Raw genomic sequence first — 21,538 nt, 5'->3', positions numbered from 1 at the left:
TTGGTGAATCTAAATATATTGAGAAACACAATCTGTTACTTACGGTGACAGACGGAAAAGTATGCAATGCTTTAACTGACACGCGTTCAACACAGAAATGTTATCTCTGTGGTGCTTCTCCGAAGATAACAAATAGTGAATTAAAAGGCATGGTTAATAAAAAACAAAATTACAGTTTTAGTTTCTCTACCTTGCATGCTTTTAGTTTCTCTACCTTGCATGCTTTCTCTACCTGCCACCGTTTGGACATAAAAGAAGTGGCAAGCTCGAAGTAATGAGGATTAATTTTGCATCAGAAAACGTTCGGAAGAAATTAAACAAAAGTTTAAAAAACAAATGGGTCTTATTGCAGTCAGACCGAAACCCAAGGATTTCAAAAAATTATTCAATAAAACAACAAAGTAAAACTTATTTTAACCATTCATGGCAAGAACAATCGAATTTGTAAAGAAAATGTTTTCAGCTAATTTGTATTAGACGATTCACTGTGCGAAGATGTGGTGCTTAGGAAGAGTTCATAAAAATTTCAGATAAAGTAAAAATCAATTTATCTGAAAACTTTTAAAACTGAGTTGTGTTTATACCTTCTATGGCTTTGTTTCAACCCTTCAAGATATTGCGCACTATATTAATAATGAGTAGAAACTCAAAAAAAAAAACTAAAACTTTTTAAAGTAACAAATTTAGGCAGAATTGTAAAATTTTCACGAAAAACTTTGTTCTTTTAAACGCACAAAAAGTTTTCAATAAAATTTCTAAAATTTCGATTTACCTTCAGAGATGTTAAAGTTGGTACTTTATTTGTTGTAGTTCATTAAAAACCAAAAAAAAACAAATGACAATACTGATTGTATAACGATTGCTAACTGGCAATACCTCTCATTTTATTGCCAAAATTGTACAGGAGAGCAAAAAAAAAAAGTTTTAACTTTGCAATAAGTTATATTAGGAAATAAGTAATATTAAAAAGTTATATTAGGAGATGATGCTTTCTTTCGGTTTAATCCCTTAATAGTGATACGTGGCTAACGAGATTATACAGGTGCATTGAGGTAAATGCAGTACTAAGTTTTACACATAGCTAACGTATTTTTTACCTTTTGTGGTATTGTCAGTTGCCAATTGAAATGTAGATTTATAGAATGACGTTTGACAAGTCATTTCACCATTCATTGAATCATTCCAGTGTACTTCTCTCCCGAGAATTTCTTACTCGACTTTTTTTTGAGAATAAAAAAGTAATATGAAAAATGATGGCGATAATATATTGAAATTAAAATCTTTTGATACAAAAATAACGCAAAACTCTTAATAGAATTTAAAATAAAAAATTTTGGTTTTTTAAAAACATTATAAATACTTTCTTTAAAAATTCTAATATAAAAATTTATCTATAAAAAAGAAAGTTTTTTGAAAATAAATAATGAATATAACAGTCGCAAATATAAATTAAGTATAATTAAATGTAAAGTCAAATTTCTTTCACTGAAAAAGCTAACTTTGTAAAAATATTTAATTGCCTATAAACATCTTTAAAAATAAATATGTATATTCCATTATAAAATAAACTTCAATTTTAATAGAATGTAATAAATAGCTACTAGACCGATTTTAAATGACGATGAAATGTCAGCTGGAATAAACTTATTTCGCTTTTTTTATAAAACGAACCATGTAGGCGCTAATAGCAAAATAAACGCATGTAATTAGAAAAAGTATAATATATCCAAGACCCCAATGACAGTTAACACGGTTAAATCCATCCAACACAATACCACCTATTGGTGTTGCAATGGCTTGTGGTAGCACAAGTGCCTATGAAATAAAAAGGAGCTTTGTAGATTTTTAGTAGCGAAAATGAATTTTGTTAGTTAAGAATATTTTTTACCTGGTGCCAAACCGCAAGATCTTTTGCTATATCTCTGTCATCAGGAAGTACGTCCAAGACCAAAGCAAAATCGATAGCCGAATAAGCACCGAAGCCAATGCCTTAAATTTACAAAAACAATTAGTAAAATTGGCGTCAAATTACTAGATTATAATAGTTCATTTTGTCATCATTATCAAGGTTATCCCTTTATTGTCCACGGGATCCATATAGATACCATCACTTGCACTTACTTACTGTGTACACATACACAGAAAACCTGATGATATTATTGTGAAAGATAATGCAGCAGTTTTGGAAAAGTAACACTTGATAGAATTTATAATGGTACTTTCCATAACAACAGTAAAAACAGTCAATTGCAAAGTAGATTTTTTTTATAAATTGATATAAATTGATGGTATCCATATGGATCCCGTGGATAAGAAAGGTTTATAATAGTTCGTCTTGACGTAATATGTACCCTACGGAATTTTTTATGTTAAAAAATTGAATGGCTCAATGAAGAAAGTTGAGTTGTCAGATGGTTAAACTTTTGCCCACCTGTGGGGCTGCACTAAATTATAAATTTTTGATGATGCAGTTTTCATTTATCTCTTTTCTTTTAAGAATCAGTAAAATCAATACATAAAGTTTAATAAAAAAAAAACTGTTCAACTTTTATTCTATAAAGTCAAACTTTTCCTGTTAAAAACTCTTTTATCATATAAACTTTTGTTTTTAAAAAAAAAATTAAGAGGGTTTGTCATAAGTAGGAAATTAGTAATTAAAAAATGTAGAGGATGATAAATTGTTTACAAAAAAATGTACTTACCAAATGTTAATGAGACAGGTATTACTGCATAAAAAGCATATTTCCCTTGTAAGCCAATAAAAGCCAAAATAAAAGAACAAACCGCCATTAATATTGCTGAAAAGAAAAAAGAGAGGGTTCCTTTGAAAACACGAACAAAAAATAAAATAAAAAAATGCATACAAATCTTTCATAAACCTCTTTTAAATCCATAAACGGCAAACCTGATCCTATCACAAGAGGTTTTCTTTTTCTAAGCTTGTCCGACAAGAAACCACCAACGACTGAACTGAAAAAAAAAAACTCTTTCAACGTTGCAACAAAAAAAACAAATTAGAAAAGCTTTCAGTGTTTCAATTGTAAAATGAGTCACAGCACAAATTTATTATAACTTTGATGGAAAGCACCACACTTATTACACACATTTATAACGTGAGAATTTTTAAAGGTGTGAAAAATTTAAATTTGGTATTTAGACAAAAAAGTGCTAAAAATTAAATTTCTTGAATGTAATTACTAAAATACTTTTAAATTTGTGAATAATAACAGTAATCTCTGTAACTTTCTTTTCAAGTGATACTCAGTAATAAGCAAATTTTTTTTTTCAGTAATGAGCGAATGTTTGATTTATTAAATGTTCAAATTAAAACCTGTTTTAGGCTAAAAAACAATTCTTACAAAATTGCTGCAGATAAAAGTAAAGGTAACAAGATAACAGCTACAGCTTTTTCAGGTGTCCAACAGGCAGGCAATTCTACCATATCTCCTAACCAATACTCTAGAAACCCTACAACAGTTGCAACACCTTGTTGCATGAGAAACCGAGTAAGAAACACCCAGCGAAAATCGTGTTCTAAAACAGCACAAAAGTACTAACTGAAACAAGAATGTTAAAAATTTCCCCTCAAAAAAATATACAAGCTTAATAAAATAATAACAGATACCTCTGAGTGGTCCCCAATAAGCACTGAAAAGTATTTTAGTGTCTATGAAAAATAAAGTTAATAAGTTGATTAATCAGCTGAAACATTAAGTGCAGCTGGTTAACCATGTAATTATCATGTAAATAATTACATTAGGAACTCTACAATAGTTTAAAAATGAGATCAACCATTACCTATTTTTTTTTTTATTTCACTTGGATATGAGGGTTTTTCAGAACAGGACACTACTGTTATAATCACACACACAAAGTAAAGACCTGATATGATAGAGTATGTTGGTACAACGCCAATTTTCTATAAAACAATTTCATTGCAGCTTCACCATTAAAGAGTCTACCATTAAAGTAAATTAACATTAAATCACTTATTATATATTATTTATATATCACATATTACATATTACTCTAAAAAAAGGTTTTAAAACAACATCTTTTATAAAAGTAATGCAAAAACAATAAATACAAAACCTTACAGTAAAAAAAAAGCCAATTACAGCACCAGCAAGATTCCCAAATAATGTCATAGCTCCCATTACACCAGAACTAAACCCTGTACAAAAGATAAGTTCCCCTGTAAGTCAATAAACACAAGTCAAGAACTGTTAAAAAATTGTAACAACATGAGCAAACACATACAATGCGTAGAGAAATATCAAACTAGTCTAACATTCATATCAAAAAAATGTGCGTAGTAAGTCTCACACAAGTTTATTTATGTTTAAAAACCTCTTTGAGTAGCTGGTGTTTGATCAGCAATAAGCCCATTGTATGGGACTGCAACTACTGCATAACAAGCCATCACGCATAAATAAAATAGGAAATAAAAACCTAAAAAAAAAAAGTTTAATCTAATGATAAGAAAAATAAATAAGAAAAGTAAAAATAGTATTCACATTCTTTTTGAAAAAATGTTTTAATGTTATCACCTAGACTGCCATTTGCAGCAGGCTGCTGTGACATTAACTGTAACAAAATACTTGAGTTCATTAATGTAGAATTCAGTGTAACATTTTGTAGTAATGTCAAGTTATTTTCATAGAAAGATGCACATCTACGTAATTCCAAATCAATTGAACACTAAATAAATTTATAAATCAGTCTATTTCATTTAAGATCACAATGAAAAATATTTATAACTCACTTTAGTCACAAAACATAAAAAACAAAAAAGTTTATTTACACTATTTTTTAAACATTTAAAAAAATGATCTTACTGTTGCATTGACTTTAGTTCTATGAAAAACAATGAATCAATTTAAAAAAGTAAATGAAAAAAATCGTATAAAAAAAAAAAAAATAATAGAAAAAAATAATACCCATACCTTTCACTACCTGGTGCACTAAATGCCATTCCAAATAGACTAATTCTATGAAAGAAAGTGAACAACCTTTTTTGTAAATATATTTTTCTTTTTCTTTTGCATTTATTAAGATAATTCCAACATTATTTTCAAACAGCTAAATAGATAATTATCAGTAATGCACTACTTCCAAGATTGTAATGCTAAAAACTAATTTTGTTAATTAGAGAAACATACATTAACAAAACTGTACCAGCAACCATCAATGGGCGTCGTTTACCAAATGGTGAAGCAAACCGATCACTACCAAAAAAAAAAAAAAGGGAATGTACTCGTATTAGTTGTTAGTAAAAATAATCAAAGAAAAATTCTTAGATTAAACAAAAAATTTTTTCTTAGGTTATACAAAAAAATTATTACACAAAAAATGTAATAAAAAATGATTGTGTTAAATTTCATTATTCAGATATAATTGAGAGTATCAAAATGATTTTTTGTTGTTGAATAAAGTTAAAATATGGCTGTAATCTCTAACCTGTGAATTCCAATTAAAGGGCTCACAATGAATGTCACCACTAAATTTGAATAAATAATGACAAGTACATCAATATTATTTTAATGCACATTATACTTCAAATAAATCAATTAAAACTAAGTTATAAAGTATGTACAATAAAAAACAGTGGCAGATTTGAAATGGACGACTTTATGAAAAACTAAATGAAGAGATGCAATAAAAATATTTTGATGGAAGTAAAAGGGAGAACAATTTTCTGATGTAACTGCAGTTACAAACAAAAATGTCTATCAAAGTGTAAAACCTCCTCATCCTTTTGTTGATAAGAACTATGAACTTGAATTTTATTAAATGGTAATTAAAATTTTATTTAAACAAGAACAGGTATCTGACAAAAAAATATTATTAATTTAGAAGTAGAAAGAATCTAGGTAAAAGTAATCATAAAGGTAATTAGAAAAATTTTTGAAGAAAAAAAAAATTGTTACCTGCACCAAGTGCAACCATTGCACCAAAGATCTGACCTTTCATTTCTGAACCAACTAAAGCATGAACCTGACTGGGAACAACTGAAAATAGGAATCATCACATTTAGCTTAGGTACAACTAATTGAGAAATTCATAACAGATTCATTTTTAAATTTACTATAAAAATTTTTTAAAACAAAATTTACTAAAGCAAAATAAAAATAAATAAAAAAAAAATTAAAAAAAAATCTCTTGACATACCTTCTACTGAGAGTATAAGGTACATTGCATTCATTCCAAACCATGACAAATTTAAAAAGATTACACCAGTTTTTGAGAGTTGACTAGATGAGATGGCTTCTTCACACTTTTGAGTGCTGAAATTTAAAACCCTGATATTATTATTTTCTTAACTTTTTTCTTGTATATTTTGTTGTTTTTTTTTCTCCTGTAATGTTGGCAGTTAAAAGAAACCTGCTTATTAAAAAAATGCAAATTAATGCAACTTAACTTTTATTAAAAGAAATCTGCTGTAGAAAACAATTTTTACAAAAAAAAAAATTTTCAGGACAAAAGAAATATAAAATGCTTTATGAAAAACTAAAACTTACTTTGTATTAAACCAATAGCTAGCTATTAGTTTAAAAAATATTGCAATAATAATAGCTATTAGTTTAAAAAATATTGCAATAATAATAGCTATTATTTTAAAAAATATTGCAATAATAATACTTTATAAATATTAAAGAGTCCTTAAAAAAAAAAATAATAAATTGATTGTTCACATTTTGATCATTCAAAGCCTTATCAATTTTTCAAAAGAACTAACAAAATATATTCTTTTACAATATATATGACAATCCGCACACTTATGCTTAATATCTACTATTAAGTCACATACAGTAATGTGCAAAAGTTTATAAACAGCTAAATTTTTCAAATTTTTTTGCCATAACATTTTGACTTTTGAATAAAAATTTTTAACAATTATTCCTATAATGTGGTTATATAGCATGTTTTATTTGAAAAAAATGATAACTTGTAATTGAAGGAAGAAATACAAATTTTATTGAAAACATAACCATGCAAAAGTTTATAAACAATTTCATACCCCATTAAGAAAACTAAAATTTTATCAAGAAAATTCTACTTTAACTTAACTTGAATTTAAAAAATAATGGGAAAATCAAAGTAATTGTCATGAGAGAAGAAGGCTCCTTATAAGCAAATTTCTGAGCTTTATGATGTGGCTAAATCAACAATCAGCATGCTAATTAAGAGATATAGAAACCAAAAGACACTTGAAAACAAACATCATTCAGGCAGGCCAAAGATAACTACAGTACATCAAGACAGATCTATGGTAAGAAAATTAAAACAAGACCCTGCAAAAGTGCTGCCAAATTAAACAGCATTTTGAGAAATAAATGTTAAGTGCAGCGTAGATACTACAAAATGTCGCCTTCATCAGCATAATTTGTTTGGTCATCATCCTGCCAAGAAACCATTAATATTATTAAACAATTGCTCAGCCCAAATGAAATTTGCAAAAGATCATATGGATTGGGCTTCAAAAGTCCAATGCAAATGATCTTATCCAGTGACAAATCAAAGTTCTGTATATTTGGTAGCAATGGTATCAAGTACATGAGACATCTGAAAGATGAAACACTTGCTCCTAAGTATCAAATGCCAACAGTTAAACCTGGTTGGGGCAAATAATGGTTTGGGATCTTTCAGTCATGATTCTAATGGTCCACTTCATTGCATCGATTATATTTAGATATAATTGAAGCAATGAAGTGGATCAATAGAATCAAGACTGAAAGTAAATTGATGCATTGGTTATATCTAGATATATGCAAATTGATGCATCAATCATATTTAGATATAATCAAGAATGTTATGCTGCCACATGGAAAGGACAAAATGGCTCGTAGTTATATTTTCCAGCAAGACAATGATTTAAAGCACCATGCAAATTCTATCAAAATATTTTTCAATTTAAAACAAATTCCTATTTCAGACTGGCCTTCTCAAAACCCAGATTTAAATCCAACAGAACATATTTGGGAATATTTTGATTGTCAATTGAAAGGTGAAAAACTGACCAATAAAAATGATTTATTCCAGGTGCTTTGGAATTGTTTGGCAAACATCCCCATAGATTTTCTGATCAATTTAGTTGACTCTATACCTTGTTGTTTTTAAGCAATAATAAAATCTAGAGGCTATCCAACAAAATACTAATGTACTGTGATAAAATACTGTGGAGGAATTAGAAATAATACCTCTTTTTTGAATTGTTTTCATTTGTTTATAAACGTTTGCACGATTATGTTTTCAATAAAATTTGAATTTCTCTCTTCCATTACAAGCTATCATTTTTTTGAGTAATTTATAGTATGTAATCACATAATAGGAACAATTGTTAAAACCTTTATTTATTTTCAGTGAAAAGTCAAAAAGTTATGGTTAAAAAACTTGAAAAATTTAGCTGTTTACAAACTTTTGCACGCTACTGTGTTAATTACATCTCAAATTAAATTTTATAAGAAATATATGAATAAGAAAAACTAAAGTGAAAAAAAAAAACATCAATGTAAAAATACTATTAAAAGCACCTACTATAACTTTTCATCTAAGGGATAACCTAAAACACAAGAAATATGATACAAATATACATACCTGAATTCAAACAATAATATTTATGTAAGATTAAAAAAAACAATATTTATATAAAATTCACAAACATTAAATATGTTAATGTATACGTACCTTTTTCAATAACAGGAGAACGCTTTTTTAATCTATAAAGGAAAAAACCTTCACTTAACTTTATAAATAGTTGTGGTAAAATACTTTCTATAATAATAGCCATGTTTCTAATCACTACATCACTACAACAACAATCACCTGAGCTAATACCATGGCTATTTTAGAAGTTTTAATCATGGGGGTTTGCTCTCCCTTCACCTCAACTCTTTAAAAAAAGAGCTAATAATTTGCTTATGGTATAATAATAAGTTCAGTGTAAATTTTTTAATGTGTAAACTTGGGGTGGTTGGGTGAGGGGGGGGGGGGGAATCATTAAACTAAGCTCAGTTTTAAGTTAAGGATAAGGATGATAGATTGCTAAAATAAACAAATTATTATTGATAGTATTATTATAATATCAATAATAATTAGTTTATTTTAGCACCCTATCATCTTTATCCTTCACTCGCTCATCATATTGTTGAAACCTGTTAAGATCTAAGATCTTTAAAAAATTATCCCCATCATGGTTTGTAATTGGTTTGCAATTTCCAAACAACATCTAGTATACTTCATTTTTGATTTATATTTGTAAAAAAACACATAGAAAATAAGTTACTTATCTAATCTATCAAAGTTAGTAATGTTAATTATGTACAAACTTTCTGTTCTTTGTTGAATATTTAACTTATACTTTTCAACAACCAGCGGTAACCTACCTAGAATCATCCATTATGGTTTGTTTCACACAGCTTTAAAAAATTTTTCACATTTTAAATATCATTAAAAAAATCTAAAAAAAGTTATTTTGCTTAACAAATGCATTTAAAGTTTAGTATATATCTGGTACCTTAAAACGCTTAGATTTAGGCATTAGATCATTTACTCTATCTCGGCTTGTTAACTTTAACTCGCTGAAAAAAAAACGTCTTGTAGAATTTGATTATTTTCGTCTGACTTACCAAGACGGGTAACAACAAACAAGAGGTTGTGCCAATTGCAAGCTTCAGTTTGTTGTGACTATTCTAGGAAAATGGCTGTTATATTTAGAATAATTTCTGACAACTTATGAATGGACATATTTGGAATGAAAGAATGCTCTTTTTTTATTCCAAACTATGTTGTAATTTTAAGTTATACAAGCTATTATAATGTAACTTACATAAAACTTATAAAAAATCATTTCAAATTTTTTTAATTATTAACTATATACAACTTTAGTATCATACATATTTCAACAGTTTTGTTATAACTGAATAAAGATACTAAGAGTTACCCTTTTCATTTTATTTATAACAAACACCAGTATTAACCATAATTACTCGTACTAAAATAAAAATTTACATAAACAGAAGTTACAAAAGTCTACATTATCCCTACAAAATGTGTATTTATTTACTTATTTATTGAAAGGCGTTGTAACTTTAACTTTTCTTCGCTTTATCAGCAACACAGGTATTTTCCTTCAGATTTAGATTTTAGGGTTTTTGAAGCAATACTTTCTTAATTTTGAATTAAGTTTGTAATCAACAGCTCGTGTTGGACGTAAAATTGATGAACCACTTCTTCGCCCCGTTAGCACTTTTTAAGGAGCTAGAAGGTTTTAAAAACTGTGTTTTTACTTCTGGGTTAAATTGTCGGTCACCTAATACCTTGGTAAGACCACTATATGGTTTGCTAAACATATTTCATGTAACTTCATAGTTTTTATTAACAACCTGGACGCTAGAAGAGTGAGATTTTCTGACTTTTACTTTTCCTACCGCAGCTGAAACTTCTTTTTGTGAAAACATTTATGCAAAGTTTGGCACAAGATTAACGCTTTAGAAGTAATTTTATTTAGTTAAATAATGTGTTTAATTTACTTATTTTTATACATTAGTTATAATATCTAACTGTGCGCTCTTTACTTAAATTACTAAATACATGATTGATACATGTAGACATTTGTGGTGTTTTTTGAAACAAAACTTCAAAATTCCTGTATGTTAATTATTCAATTTTCATTTTTTGCTTTGAAAAATATATAAATATACTTCGTTTTTGTATATATTTATTCTGTTAGCAAATCATTTGTAAACAATTAACTTTCATTTAATTAACATAACAACATTCGAAATAACAAACAACATTCGAAATTGCTAAACACTGTGTAACATGGTATCTTTTTTGTGTTTGCAAAAATGAAAAACGAGAACTTAGGAAAATTAAAAAAATTAAATAACAAATGTGTTCCGAGAGGAGTTTGTAACAAATATCAAAAAATGCACCAAATATGACCTAGGTGACCAAAAAGTATCATTGTCGGCATTGTTCAACTTTGATTCTATTCAGAAAAAGCCACACAATCGAATTTCTATAAACTGTTAGTGCTTGATGCGTAAGATTAAAAAACTAAAAGCTGAATAAAAAGCATCCATTTAAAAGCAAAATTCAAAAGATACTTGCTTATTATCAACTACAATAGCACCAAACCCACAATAAGCTGAATAAAGATGTATCTTAAGATCATTGGTAAAGCTCTGAGTCACTTCTGCATCATCATTCATTTCCAGTAAGCAAGGATCATCTCATGATATCATCTGACTTAGTCAAGAAACTGGAGGATAACTGTTTCCAGGTAATCTATTACCTGGAAATCTATTGTTTCTAGAAATGGAAATCTAACTGTTTCCTGGAAATATTGTAAATATTTCCTGGAAATTTATATTTGCTGGAACTCTAACTGTTCCCTGGAAAAATTAACCTGGAAATCTAACTGTTTCCAGGTAATCTATTACCTGGAAACAGTTAGCCTCCGGTTTTTCAAATGCAAATGACTTTGTCCAGTGACAAATCTAAGTTTTGTATGTTTGGTAGCAATGGTATCAAGTACAATAAAAAAAAAAGAGTCAATTTTTCATTAAAAGGTTTTAAAGCTCAAGTCTCAATTAGCTAGGTTTTAACATTAAAGTATTTCAGTAGCTAATTTAAAAACAACCATTTAAAAAAAAATTATTACTGTTTGATTTGCTTACGACCATCAAAAATACGCATGTTTTTGGCCAATACTTACAAAACCCATGACAAGGTTGATGCTCAGCTCAAAACAGGACTTTCTAACTCCAAAATAAGGCTACATTGATTTACATTAAACAAGTAAACTTGTTCTGAATTTTATTCCACCAATCGATCTTTATCTTCTTTTGGCGACTGTTAACCATTTTTTCAAAAAACCTCTACAGTGTTAGCCAGAAACAAGAGACCTGCGAAGCTAATCATTCAGATGCAAGAAAAAATTTGCAACAGCTCAAATTTGGTTTCATCTATTTGGTTTATTTTGTATATGGATGATAATGATATGTATTGTTCATTTTAAGTTTTAAAACTCACCACTGCAAGGAAGCTAACGACGCTTTTTTTAAAAGTTAAATTGTAGATACTGACTGTATTGGTGTTATACTTTAAGCTGTATTTCAGACATCATGTTCTTCTTTAACTGCAAAAAAATCGTTACAATGAAGGCTCGTTTTACACGTTGCTTATTTTGTTGTAGTTTTTTTATGTACGCTTAGTCGAAATTGTGCGATAGAATCATCTAAATATTTGCTAAAATCTTTTATTGAAAGTTCTGTTGCTTCAGAAACAGTAAACATTACAGGGTGCGGCAGCGATTCGCGAACTTTTTAGAACATTTTTCAAAATGAATTTTTAAAGCACTAAAAAATTATTTTCATGGTATATTAATAGGAGAAAAGTTGAAGATAAATACTTTTCCCACCTTAACATTCAATTAAGTCTTTTTTTTTTTTTTGATCACTGCCTCAAGCCTAGGACGGAAGGACTGGCAGGTGCTTATTATATAGCCCCTTGACATTGAGTTCCAAGCACGGGTAATTGATGACTTTAGTGACTTGAGACTTGAGTAGGCCTTTTTGCAAGCCATATTCTCAACTATGCTCCACACACTATAGTAAAGGGGATTCAGGTCAGGGCTGGATGGTGGCCAAAAGTGTTTGGGCCAGAAATTAGCCATATTGTCCTGAAGATATTGTTGAGTTTTTCTGGACCCATGACAAGGTGCATTGTCCTGTTGAAAGATGTAATTGTTTTCTGGAAATGTCTTCTTCAGCCATGGCACCACATAGCGTTTTAGTGAGCGAATATACACATTAAAAACGTAAAGCATCTTCGATCTTCTGATTATCTTCAAAGAAAAATCAACTAATGCACTGGAAGATATTTTTTAGTTGACTGCCAATACTTTGTATTTACTTTGTAGAACTTTTTTGCAAATTGAAAAAAAAAGTTGCTGAAGTGGTTTTCATTGGTCTTTGAAACTTAATTTCATATTGTACCTTATTTCATGAGGCTTGATGAATTTTTAAAAAATGCACATCGAGAATAACCGGTGTAAAATCGTCAATAGTTATCGTTTAATGATGCAAAACGACATCTCGTCGAGGTTTATGTAGTTAAAGTTTTTAGTAAAAAGAAATTGTAATTATCGTTTTTCCGTTACACTTATAATTATGATAATCATTGGGATATATTTCATCGTGAATATTGTAAAGTTGCCAGCCTATTTTTTGTAGTAGTCTTAAAGCCTCAAATTTTAACCGCTGAAAAGGAAAATTTATATACTTGACAATACGACATACAATTCTGATGCTGATGCTCTTTAAAATAAAGCCAATCCTTGAAGCAGTGAGAAATAAATGTATTAAGGTCAAGCCCGAAGAATATCAATCAGTTAATGTACAGATCATCCCATCAAAAACGAAGAGAGCTTAAATTTGTCAATACAACCCTAAAAAGCTCGTTAAAGTTTTGTCAGCGAAGAAGTCTCTAGCCTCACTGTGATTTTTACGCTGGAAAAGATGAACCACACTCACAAGTTTCCACGAGTTTAAACATCACAAACGATTAGTGAAATTAATCGTTTGTGATGTTTAAACTCGTGGAAATTATGGGAACTTCTCAGAAACCTTTAGGTTTCTGAACCCTGAAGTGAAGAATGCATAATATAACATAAACTTATTAGATTTTAGGTGACGTATTTGATGGAAGATTTAGCATCATTTTTATTTGTCAACATTATTGTTATAGTTTTAATAACATGCGCTAGATTAGTGTATACTTTCTGTTTTTACACTTTAATCACCTAGACACTAGTTCTTGCTGAAACCCAGATTTAACTTGTGGGTAATATTAAGGACCCATCTTTTACTTAGATCAATTAACAGCCAAAACCAAATTCCAGATAAGTCCCAGCCGGGACCCAGTTAAACATGTCAACTGGGAAATGATTATCCAAAAATGCATAAAAAATTGCACTGTGCTTTAAAGCCTTTACCACCATTATCAGTTAAAGTGGAAAGAGGCTTTAGTGCTGCTGGACCTTTTATTAGTAAGTTGAGAACATTATTGAGTGATAAAATGATTTATACATCTTTTTTGCGTCCTAACTTGAAAGTTTAGTTATGTTATATTTTGTCATACTTATAAAGTACTTTTATACTAGAATCTATACTATAACCTTGTTTGAAAATTACCTAAAACTACTAATGTTACTTAAGTAATTTGAAAAAATTACTCAAAATTACTTAAGCAGTTTTTTCCTATGACTTGAAAACTCCTAGTCAAAACACATTGCTGGTACATAAAAGTATTTTGACATTTTGTTAACATAACTTAAGTCAATGGCTGGATCCTCTATTGCAGATATTTCAATCAGAAAGACATACCAAAGAAAACTCTTAAAGTGTACAACAAAAGCGCTGATGCACTCTGACAGTCATCTGTTACACCATTTAGAGGTAAATCCACAAAAGTTGCAAGCAACTGATTATACAGAGAAAACATAAGAGGAAAAAGTCACTCCAGATATGTGTGATGTGTGTGATGTGCAGATAATTTTTATGAAAGAGATTAGCTTTAACGTAGAAGAGTTTGAAGTTGAAAAAGATAAATGCTGGTTTGTCTTAGTTTTGTGACCTAAATTCGGTAATTATGCCATGCAGCATCATCCTGTGAGGAGGGAAAATGATAAAATTGTAAACATTATCTTTAAGTTTTACCCGACTCAAGCATATAATATTCGAACGAAAAAAAAGAGTGAGTCAACCAACAAAAAAGTACGCACGGAGACTTATTGAATTTGTCATATGAATAAACGATACAGCGAAAAGAAGAGTAAAAAGTAACAACAACCAAGAAAAGACGTACACGCAGAGAATTATTGAATTTGTCAAATGAATAGACGATATACCGAAAAGAAAAAGAAAATGTAACAACAACCAAGAAAAGATGTACGCACGGAAACTTATTCAACCTGTCATATAAATAAATGATGAATAAGTAGCAAAACGGTAAACAACCGAAAACTATAAAAAGCTCAAAAAAAGAAAAGAGAATTGGTTTTTAGAGGGTTAAGAGATGGTTAAGGTGAAATGAGAAAAGAGTTTTGAGAGATTTAAAAAAGAGTAATTTATGAGAAAAGGATTTTTAAAGATTTAAAGAGAATTTTATGAGAAGTATTTATGAAGATTTTAAAGTGAAACTTACGAGAAGAATTGGTACGAAAAGATATTTGAGTAACTTTAAGTAAGCGTTATTATCTGTAATGATTTATTGATATTTGCATGAGTTAATATTAAGAGAATATATATTGATGAGAGTATTTGAGAATATTTATTAAGAACAATAAGTAAGAGAAGAAGAACCAGTAGTAAGTATTTTTATTTAATATTGTTATTACTATATGCTTTAAATATTGTTATTGAAAAGTTTGATGTTCTAACCACGCACCTTATCATAGCCGCGCCGTAATATATCACCTGAGGGACCGAACATAGAAAACATTTAATAAAACCCCCAACCTTGTTCCCAACCTCCATATACCTTTCTATAACCCAAACCTAGCCCTTTTCTAACCAAATACTCCCCAGACCATCAACCTTGTTCCCAACCTCTACATACCTAATCCAAACAACACCAAACCCAAACCTTCCCTTTACTCCTTTCCTTTAAACATAAGAAAAACTTTAACATTAAGAAAATAAAATAATAAAATCCACCGCCCTCACAATCCCAAAGTTTATCAAAAAAATCATAACAAAGAACGAGGAAAATAAAAAAAAAACACTGCTAAATTAATTTAATTTCATAAATGGAACTGAAAAATCAAGTAAAAGTTAAACTCTGCTATTTTAATCTCGGTTATTTTAACAATATTTAACAATTTGCACCAAAATCTAAAAATTCAAAAAATAATGCTCAGGTTTAGTTTCCAGATATTTTAGTCGAGAACATTGCAAAAACATAAAATCATGCAAAAAATGCTGATAATGCACACGGATACAAAGCCTAGGAACTTAAACCAGAGTTGATAAACGGCAAAAATCTTATGGTCTCCACGTTTCTTCCACAGCTATAGGCGCCGATTCCAAATTTTTTTGCCCGCAGAATGTTCTGGCTTCTACCTTCTGTTGCTTCCACCTCCCAACTGGAGGCCGCCGTTAGAAATTTCTTTTAGGGGCAGATTGTTTTTGAGGCCACCGCCAATCGGGAGGCGAAAACCACTGGCTGCAGCCGTCAGAAGATATTTCGGAAGCAAGTTGATTTGGAGATTGCCTCCAATGGCTTCCGCTTCCCGATTGGCGGCGGTCTCCAAAAAATTCTGCCTCCAAAAAAAAAAATTCTGGCAATTGCTGCCAATTGTGAGACGGAAGCCACTGGAGGCGGTCTCTAAATCAACTTGCCTCTGAAATATTTTCTGACGACAGCCACCTCCAAAAAAAGTCGGTATTTCTGCAGAAAGTTACTTTGCCGCAGGGAGGCGTTATCAACTCTGACCTAAACGAATAAGTATAATAAATTGCACAAAGTTGCAACCTTTTTAACTCTCCAGTTTTAAAAAACTGTTAAATCGTACAAAGGATACATTAACCTAAAAGTTGCACACAAAAATTTGTTGAAGCATCATTAAGACCTATTATCTAATTTCCTAAAAAATTTTTATTGAATTTATGTGAACTTTTATCTAAAGACGAGAAATTTATTTACTCCAAATTATTACATAATTTTATTACTTTCAGGCGGAGAACGTTTTTAAGTGAAGGTCAATATTTTTTAACATTTTATTGATCAATGAACCTAGCGACAAAATATTTCCTTTATCTTATGAATGTAACGAAAATCTTCACTAAAACGGTCAAGTGATAGAATTACAGTTTTTATCCGTGAAATATGTTTTTTAAAAATAAATGATTCTATTAAATTATTAACATGACGTCAGGTGTGAACTATGTTGTTATATCTCCCATCGTCAGCGTTGGGAGAAAATTAAATGTTTTTTACAAGTAAAGATAACTTTGAAGATATACTTTATTTTTAGAATTTTTTTGAAGTTACCTTTTTAAAAAATGTATATATATTTTATATATATATATAATGCATATATATAAATTACTTTATATTTAAGTTTAAAAACTAATGTTTAACATTTAAATAAACGTTACTTACACAATTTTCAAAAGCTTTGTTCCATTGTTGAAAATGGGAGATAGAACAACAAAATTCTCACCTGACGATGGAAATTATCTTGGTGGATTATGCATTAAAGAAATGAAATTTATTAGATAACATTGTACTTTGTGTGAAACATTTTAATTAACTCAAAACAGCAACAAAAATCTTTTATATGAAAAACGAGGTTCCAAGAACGCGAAGACAAACTATCAAATTAGCAAAAATTTATTAGGAAGACTTTTTCTAAAATCCAAACAAAAAATGAATTTCCAGCAGGGTAAATAGACCAAAATATCACAACGAATACATTTCATCTTCTTCATCTTCAGAAGGCGAATAACAAAGCCAAACAAATTAAATCATACTCGCTGGAAAGACTTGCTTTCGTTTTTTGAAAAGAAAGTTTCATCAGGTGCAAAAATTTTATTAATGTTTCGTTTTAATGTTTGAAGAAACTCTGTATAAAAGCTTATTTTACACTGGATTTGTATACTCTCCACTGGATTCACTAAACAACTTCTCAAGGCAAAACTGTTGTCAAAACCTGACTAACGAAAATGAGATGGGTTTGAACATCAAAATCATTTCATTTTAAGACAAAAGGTTTATAAAACCAAATCTGCTTTCAATGGAAGAAGAATTTGAAATAGCATTTTTGATATTTAAACCGCGGTTCAACTTGGAGAACAAACAGTTTATATTTTAAGAGAGATTTTTATGAAGTAACGCTGAACTTTTGTGAAACAAATTGCTTACTAATTTTTATATGAAAACGGTTTTTCTTCTGCAATCCTAATATTTTGTATAAATGGAGAATATCAGCATTACAGTAGAAGTTTTTATGTTTTTCGATTGTAACTTTTAGAGTACTTTATTTTGATCAAAAATTAAAATGGATACAAAGCTTTTTCATTTTTAGGACATCCTTTCATAACAAGACAAACCCCTTTACCTGCCCCTGAATAACTCCCGTAATTTCAAAACAACGAAATAGGAAATGGCTGTCCTGACAAAAATGAGCCGATATCAAATGTTCAAAGCTGAATAAAAAAAAAAAAAACTTTTCCAAATGTATGTTTAAAAAATATATTTGACAAAATATTTTAACAAAATTTTTAACGCAAGGTAAACAGCCCAAGAAAATTTATGTCTTGTCGTTTGTGTCGAAGGTTGTCGTTAAGGTATATCCAGGATATACCTTAACGACAACCTTAAGATAATGAGGCCATGTTTGATGATGGAATAGTAATAAACGTTTAACTCAGGAAGTAACTTGGTTACATGAAATGATTTAATTATATTTACTAGAATATTTTTGCGACTAAAATTGTGATTTTTTTTTTTTTTTTGTTAAGTTGCTAAATTGATGTTTCGCGGCCGTCCGACAAAATTTGAAATGATGATAAAAGTTTAGTTTTTGGATATATTGAAAAGTTATTATTATGAAGGTTTTTAATGTCGTTTTTTGAGCAGCGACTTGGCTGAAACCAATCACGAAGTAGTTTTCTAAAATCTTTCCGGTAATAGGCGTACATTAAAGGATCTAAGCACGGGTTTAACAGCAAGATAGCGTAAGATGCGTACGACGCTTCAGGAATGACTTTAGCGTTGTTTTGTAAAAGAAGTTCAAAAATAAATGTTGGTACCCAGCATACAAAAAACGTAACAGCAACAACAACGCAAACTTTAACTCCGGCCGGATTCTTTGCTTTCTCACGAGATTCTCGCAGCTTTTGCCGAACAATCCGCACGACTTTGTAATAGAAATAGAATATTACTATACCTATCGTTATAACAATGGAAAACATTACAATTGTAAACTTTTTGTTAATTTCTAATTCTGCCGTTTCCTTACAATTTAATATCCAAGCAAAAGGTACAAGTGTAATGGTCAATGTTAGTACCCAACCACAAGCAATTATCATAACAGCTTTACTTCTTGTTAGGAATTGTTCATAAAAAAAAGGCTTTTTGATTGAGATATACTTATCTGCAGCAATTAGGCTTAAGTTCATGACGGAACTAATCATGATAAAACCGCTCATGCTCCCGCAAATGTGAGAGCATGCAATTGATTCTTTCTCAAACAAACGTGTATAGGCGCAGTATTCGCAAGAAGGGACAATCGTACCAATGAACAGGTCACAAATACTAAGCGACAGCACAAAATAGTTTTGCTGTGTCCTCAGCCTTTTTTCACGAAAGAACAAGCAGCACAACAAACTGTTCCCAAATATAATAACTAGTGCCTCTATTGATAAAAATATCAAAAAAAATATGGCTGACATTTGGTCTTGGTTTTTAAAAATTGATGAGCTGTTTTCGAATTTCATTTTCAATTTTGTTTTGTGGCGGTAAATGGTATTTTCTTCTGCTTCGAAATTGTTCTGTTTTTGTAGCCACTTTTGTTTATCGTTTTTTTTTCTTCCGCAGTTGAAACTGTTGTTTTTTCGATCACTTATGTTTTTATTTGAAAGTTATCTTTTTTCTATTGCTGCTGAGATGATATTTCGCTAACGGTGCGGCTATCAAATGATCTTCGTCTAAGCGTCTATCAAATATTGTTGCATCAGCTGTTTTTAGGTTTCAAATCCACTTTTTAAATAACATTTCAAGGTTTTAACTTGTCAACTTTGTTTACCACTAGTTCTAAATGAGAACACAAAGAAAGAAAAAAAAAAGAAGTTCAATACAACAATTGACTTATTTTGGCATTTTGGGAAATCTATTCATAGCAAGTTCCCGACGTATTATTAAGTTTTTTCTACCAAACAATTTATACAACAAACGTTTTGAAAGTTCTTCAATTATTTCTTTAAAGAGGACATTGCATTTTCGATATGCAAGTAATAAATTATTACCTATGTTCTTTTCAGAGATTTAAAATTCTTCAGCCATTCCATTTCTTTTGTAAGACTGTTTAAAAAAGAGTTAATAATGGTGGAATGTTTTATCAGTATCTTGTCTTCTCATGTTTGCCAATTTATGATTCGAAATAGATTAATGAAAATGAATAATTGATTTTGCTTCGTTTCTCACACTGGCGTAAGAAACTTAAAAAAATGTAGAGAGATATTTTTGCCTCGTACAGTTTTTCAATCTTCACTAACTTAAATACAAGCCAATCAATTAAACATTCAATTTAATAAAATTCTCCCCGACTGCTTTTTTTTTTTTTTTTTTTAAAGAAAAAAAAAAAAAAAATCAGAAACAGTGGTTGTAGATAAATGTTCACAATAAATAAATAGGAAAAAAGACATATTTTCAAACCCGCCATTTTATCTGCAATATTAGGGAACAAAAGTCAGTTAAATGAGCTGAAGAAAAGTGTTATTAAAAACAACGTTTAAATTCTTAAATCTTTGACATGCTCTGCATATTAAAATCCACATCAATCTTAGAGAAAGTTGTAAATAATGAATAAAATTACATAACAATTTTCTTCGGAGTTTTTCAAAACTGCCATATAAAAAAAAAAAAATGACTCTAAATCAAAGCTTTTACGCGGTCTTCTATGAACTCATAAAAAAACAACAAACGTTTACAACCGTTAAATATAGAGTTGCAATGCCATCGCATTAATGGATGTTGTAAAGAGTGTTTATAAAAATTTAAACAAATGTCTATTTTAAAATAATTCATAATTATGTCCTGTTTTTTCTTTTTGTCTCTTTATAAATATTTTAAGCACCTCCCCTAACTTTTAGAACCTGCATGAGAAAAGCAAAAATCGCTCAGGGTTTTAATCCGCGGATATAAATCTATTTAGCATGTATTTTCTATGTGGCTTTTCTTATCTTTCTTGTAAGATAAGAATCAGAAAATATTGCAAGAAATTTTAAATTTTACTCAACTGATCTTAAATACCATATAATAAGTAATTTAATACATTGAAATGAAATTTCCAAACTCTCACTCTTAACCTCTCCCTCTCTCTTTGCTTAAATTACTGTTTATTTTCAACACAATCAGCAGACATCCAAATTCAAATATCCTGTACTGTATTAAAAACTCGTTTTTAAAGTATTGAATTGTATTTTGTTGGTTAATGAATCTTAAGTTTAAAAAAAAATTCAAAGAAGTTAGTGTGTTAAATTCCTTCATCAATTATTCAAATTTTAAATAAATATAATTCTCTTTTAATTTTCAACGTATATTAGGATCAATCTAAGAATACCATATATGTTATATATGATTCTAAATCCCTTCCTAATTACCTAGTACTATATTCTTTTAATTCGTTTTTTTATGATAAATATAATAAATTCGGTTTTGTTTCCATCCCTTTTCTTCATCATCTTTCTATAACGCGATCAAAGTTATCTACCATAACATGATCAAACATCTAGGATATTACCTT

General features: G+C 29.4%; 2 protein-coding genes and 1 long non-coding RNA gene across 7 annotated transcripts; 1 reads left to right on the top strand and 2 right to left on the bottom strand.

Annotated features, from left to right (window-relative positions):
• Positions 1-1,247: 1,247 nt before the first annotated feature.
• Positions 1,248-9,608, bottom strand: LOC145195432 (uncharacterized). Of its 5 annotated transcripts, none has more exons than XR_016446304.1 (19): positions 9,387-9,539; positions 8,689-8,720; positions 8,539-8,563; positions 6,172-6,287; positions 5,931-6,011; positions 5,461-5,500; positions 5,163-5,228; positions 4,947-4,991; positions 4,839-4,857; positions 4,551-4,701; positions 4,351-4,452; positions 4,098-4,174; positions 3,799-3,919; positions 3,626-3,667; positions 3,360-3,534; positions 2,906-2,965; positions 2,703-2,798; positions 1,889-1,989; positions 1,248-1,815 (listed from the first exon to the last, which is right to left on the bottom strand). XR_016446304.1 is itself a non-coding variant. In XM_090070650.1 (19 exons), the coding sequence occupies exons 4-19, from the start codon at positions 6,203-6,205 to the stop codon at positions 1,645-1,647; spliced, it is 1,386 nt and encodes a 461-aa protein (XP_089926776.1). In that variant the 5' UTR covers positions 6,206-6,287; positions 8,539-8,563; positions 8,689-8,720; positions 9,518-9,608; the 3' UTR covers positions 1,248-1,644. The 5 variants fall into 5 exon arrangements, 4 of the variants coding, with proteins under 4 accessions (XP_089926776.1, XP_089926775.1, XP_089926777.1 ...); XM_090070650.1 differs by having other exon boundaries at positions 2,906-2,970; positions 9,518-9,608; XM_090070649.1 differs by having other exon boundaries at positions 2,906-2,970.
• Positions 9,609-15,259: 5,651 nt separating this feature from the next.
• Positions 15,260-20,220, top strand: LOC149880175 (uncharacterized). The gene is made up of 2 exons (XR_016446264.1): positions 15,260-18,359; positions 18,395-20,220. It is a non-coding gene; the product is annotated as an uncharacterized LOC149880175 (long non-coding RNA).
• Positions 18,251-20,348, bottom strand: LOC145195200 (beta-2 adrenergic receptor-like). Its single transcript, XM_080073008.2, has 2 exons — positions 20,040-20,348; positions 18,251-19,827 (listed from the first exon to the last, which is right to left on the bottom strand). The coding sequence occupies exon 2, from the start codon at positions 19,509-19,511 to the stop codon at positions 18,537-18,539; it is 975 nt and encodes a 324-aa protein (XP_079929134.2). The 5' UTR covers positions 19,512-19,827; positions 20,040-20,348; the 3' UTR covers positions 18,251-18,536.
• Positions 20,349-21,538: the final 1,190 nt, after the last annotated feature.

The sequence above is a fragment of the Hydra viridissima genome, unplaced genomic scaffold, assembly GCF_058129835.1.
Source record: "Hydra viridissima isolate aposymbiotic clone 2 unplaced genomic scaffold, HvirCarnegie_v1 scaffold_13, whole genome shotgun sequence".
NCBI classification, from domain to species: domain Eukaryota; kingdom Metazoa; phylum Cnidaria; class Hydrozoa; order Anthoathecata; family Hydridae; genus Hydra; species Hydra viridissima.
Note: the sequence above shows the minus strand (reverse complement) of the source record. Positions and strands in the feature narration are given on the sequence as shown.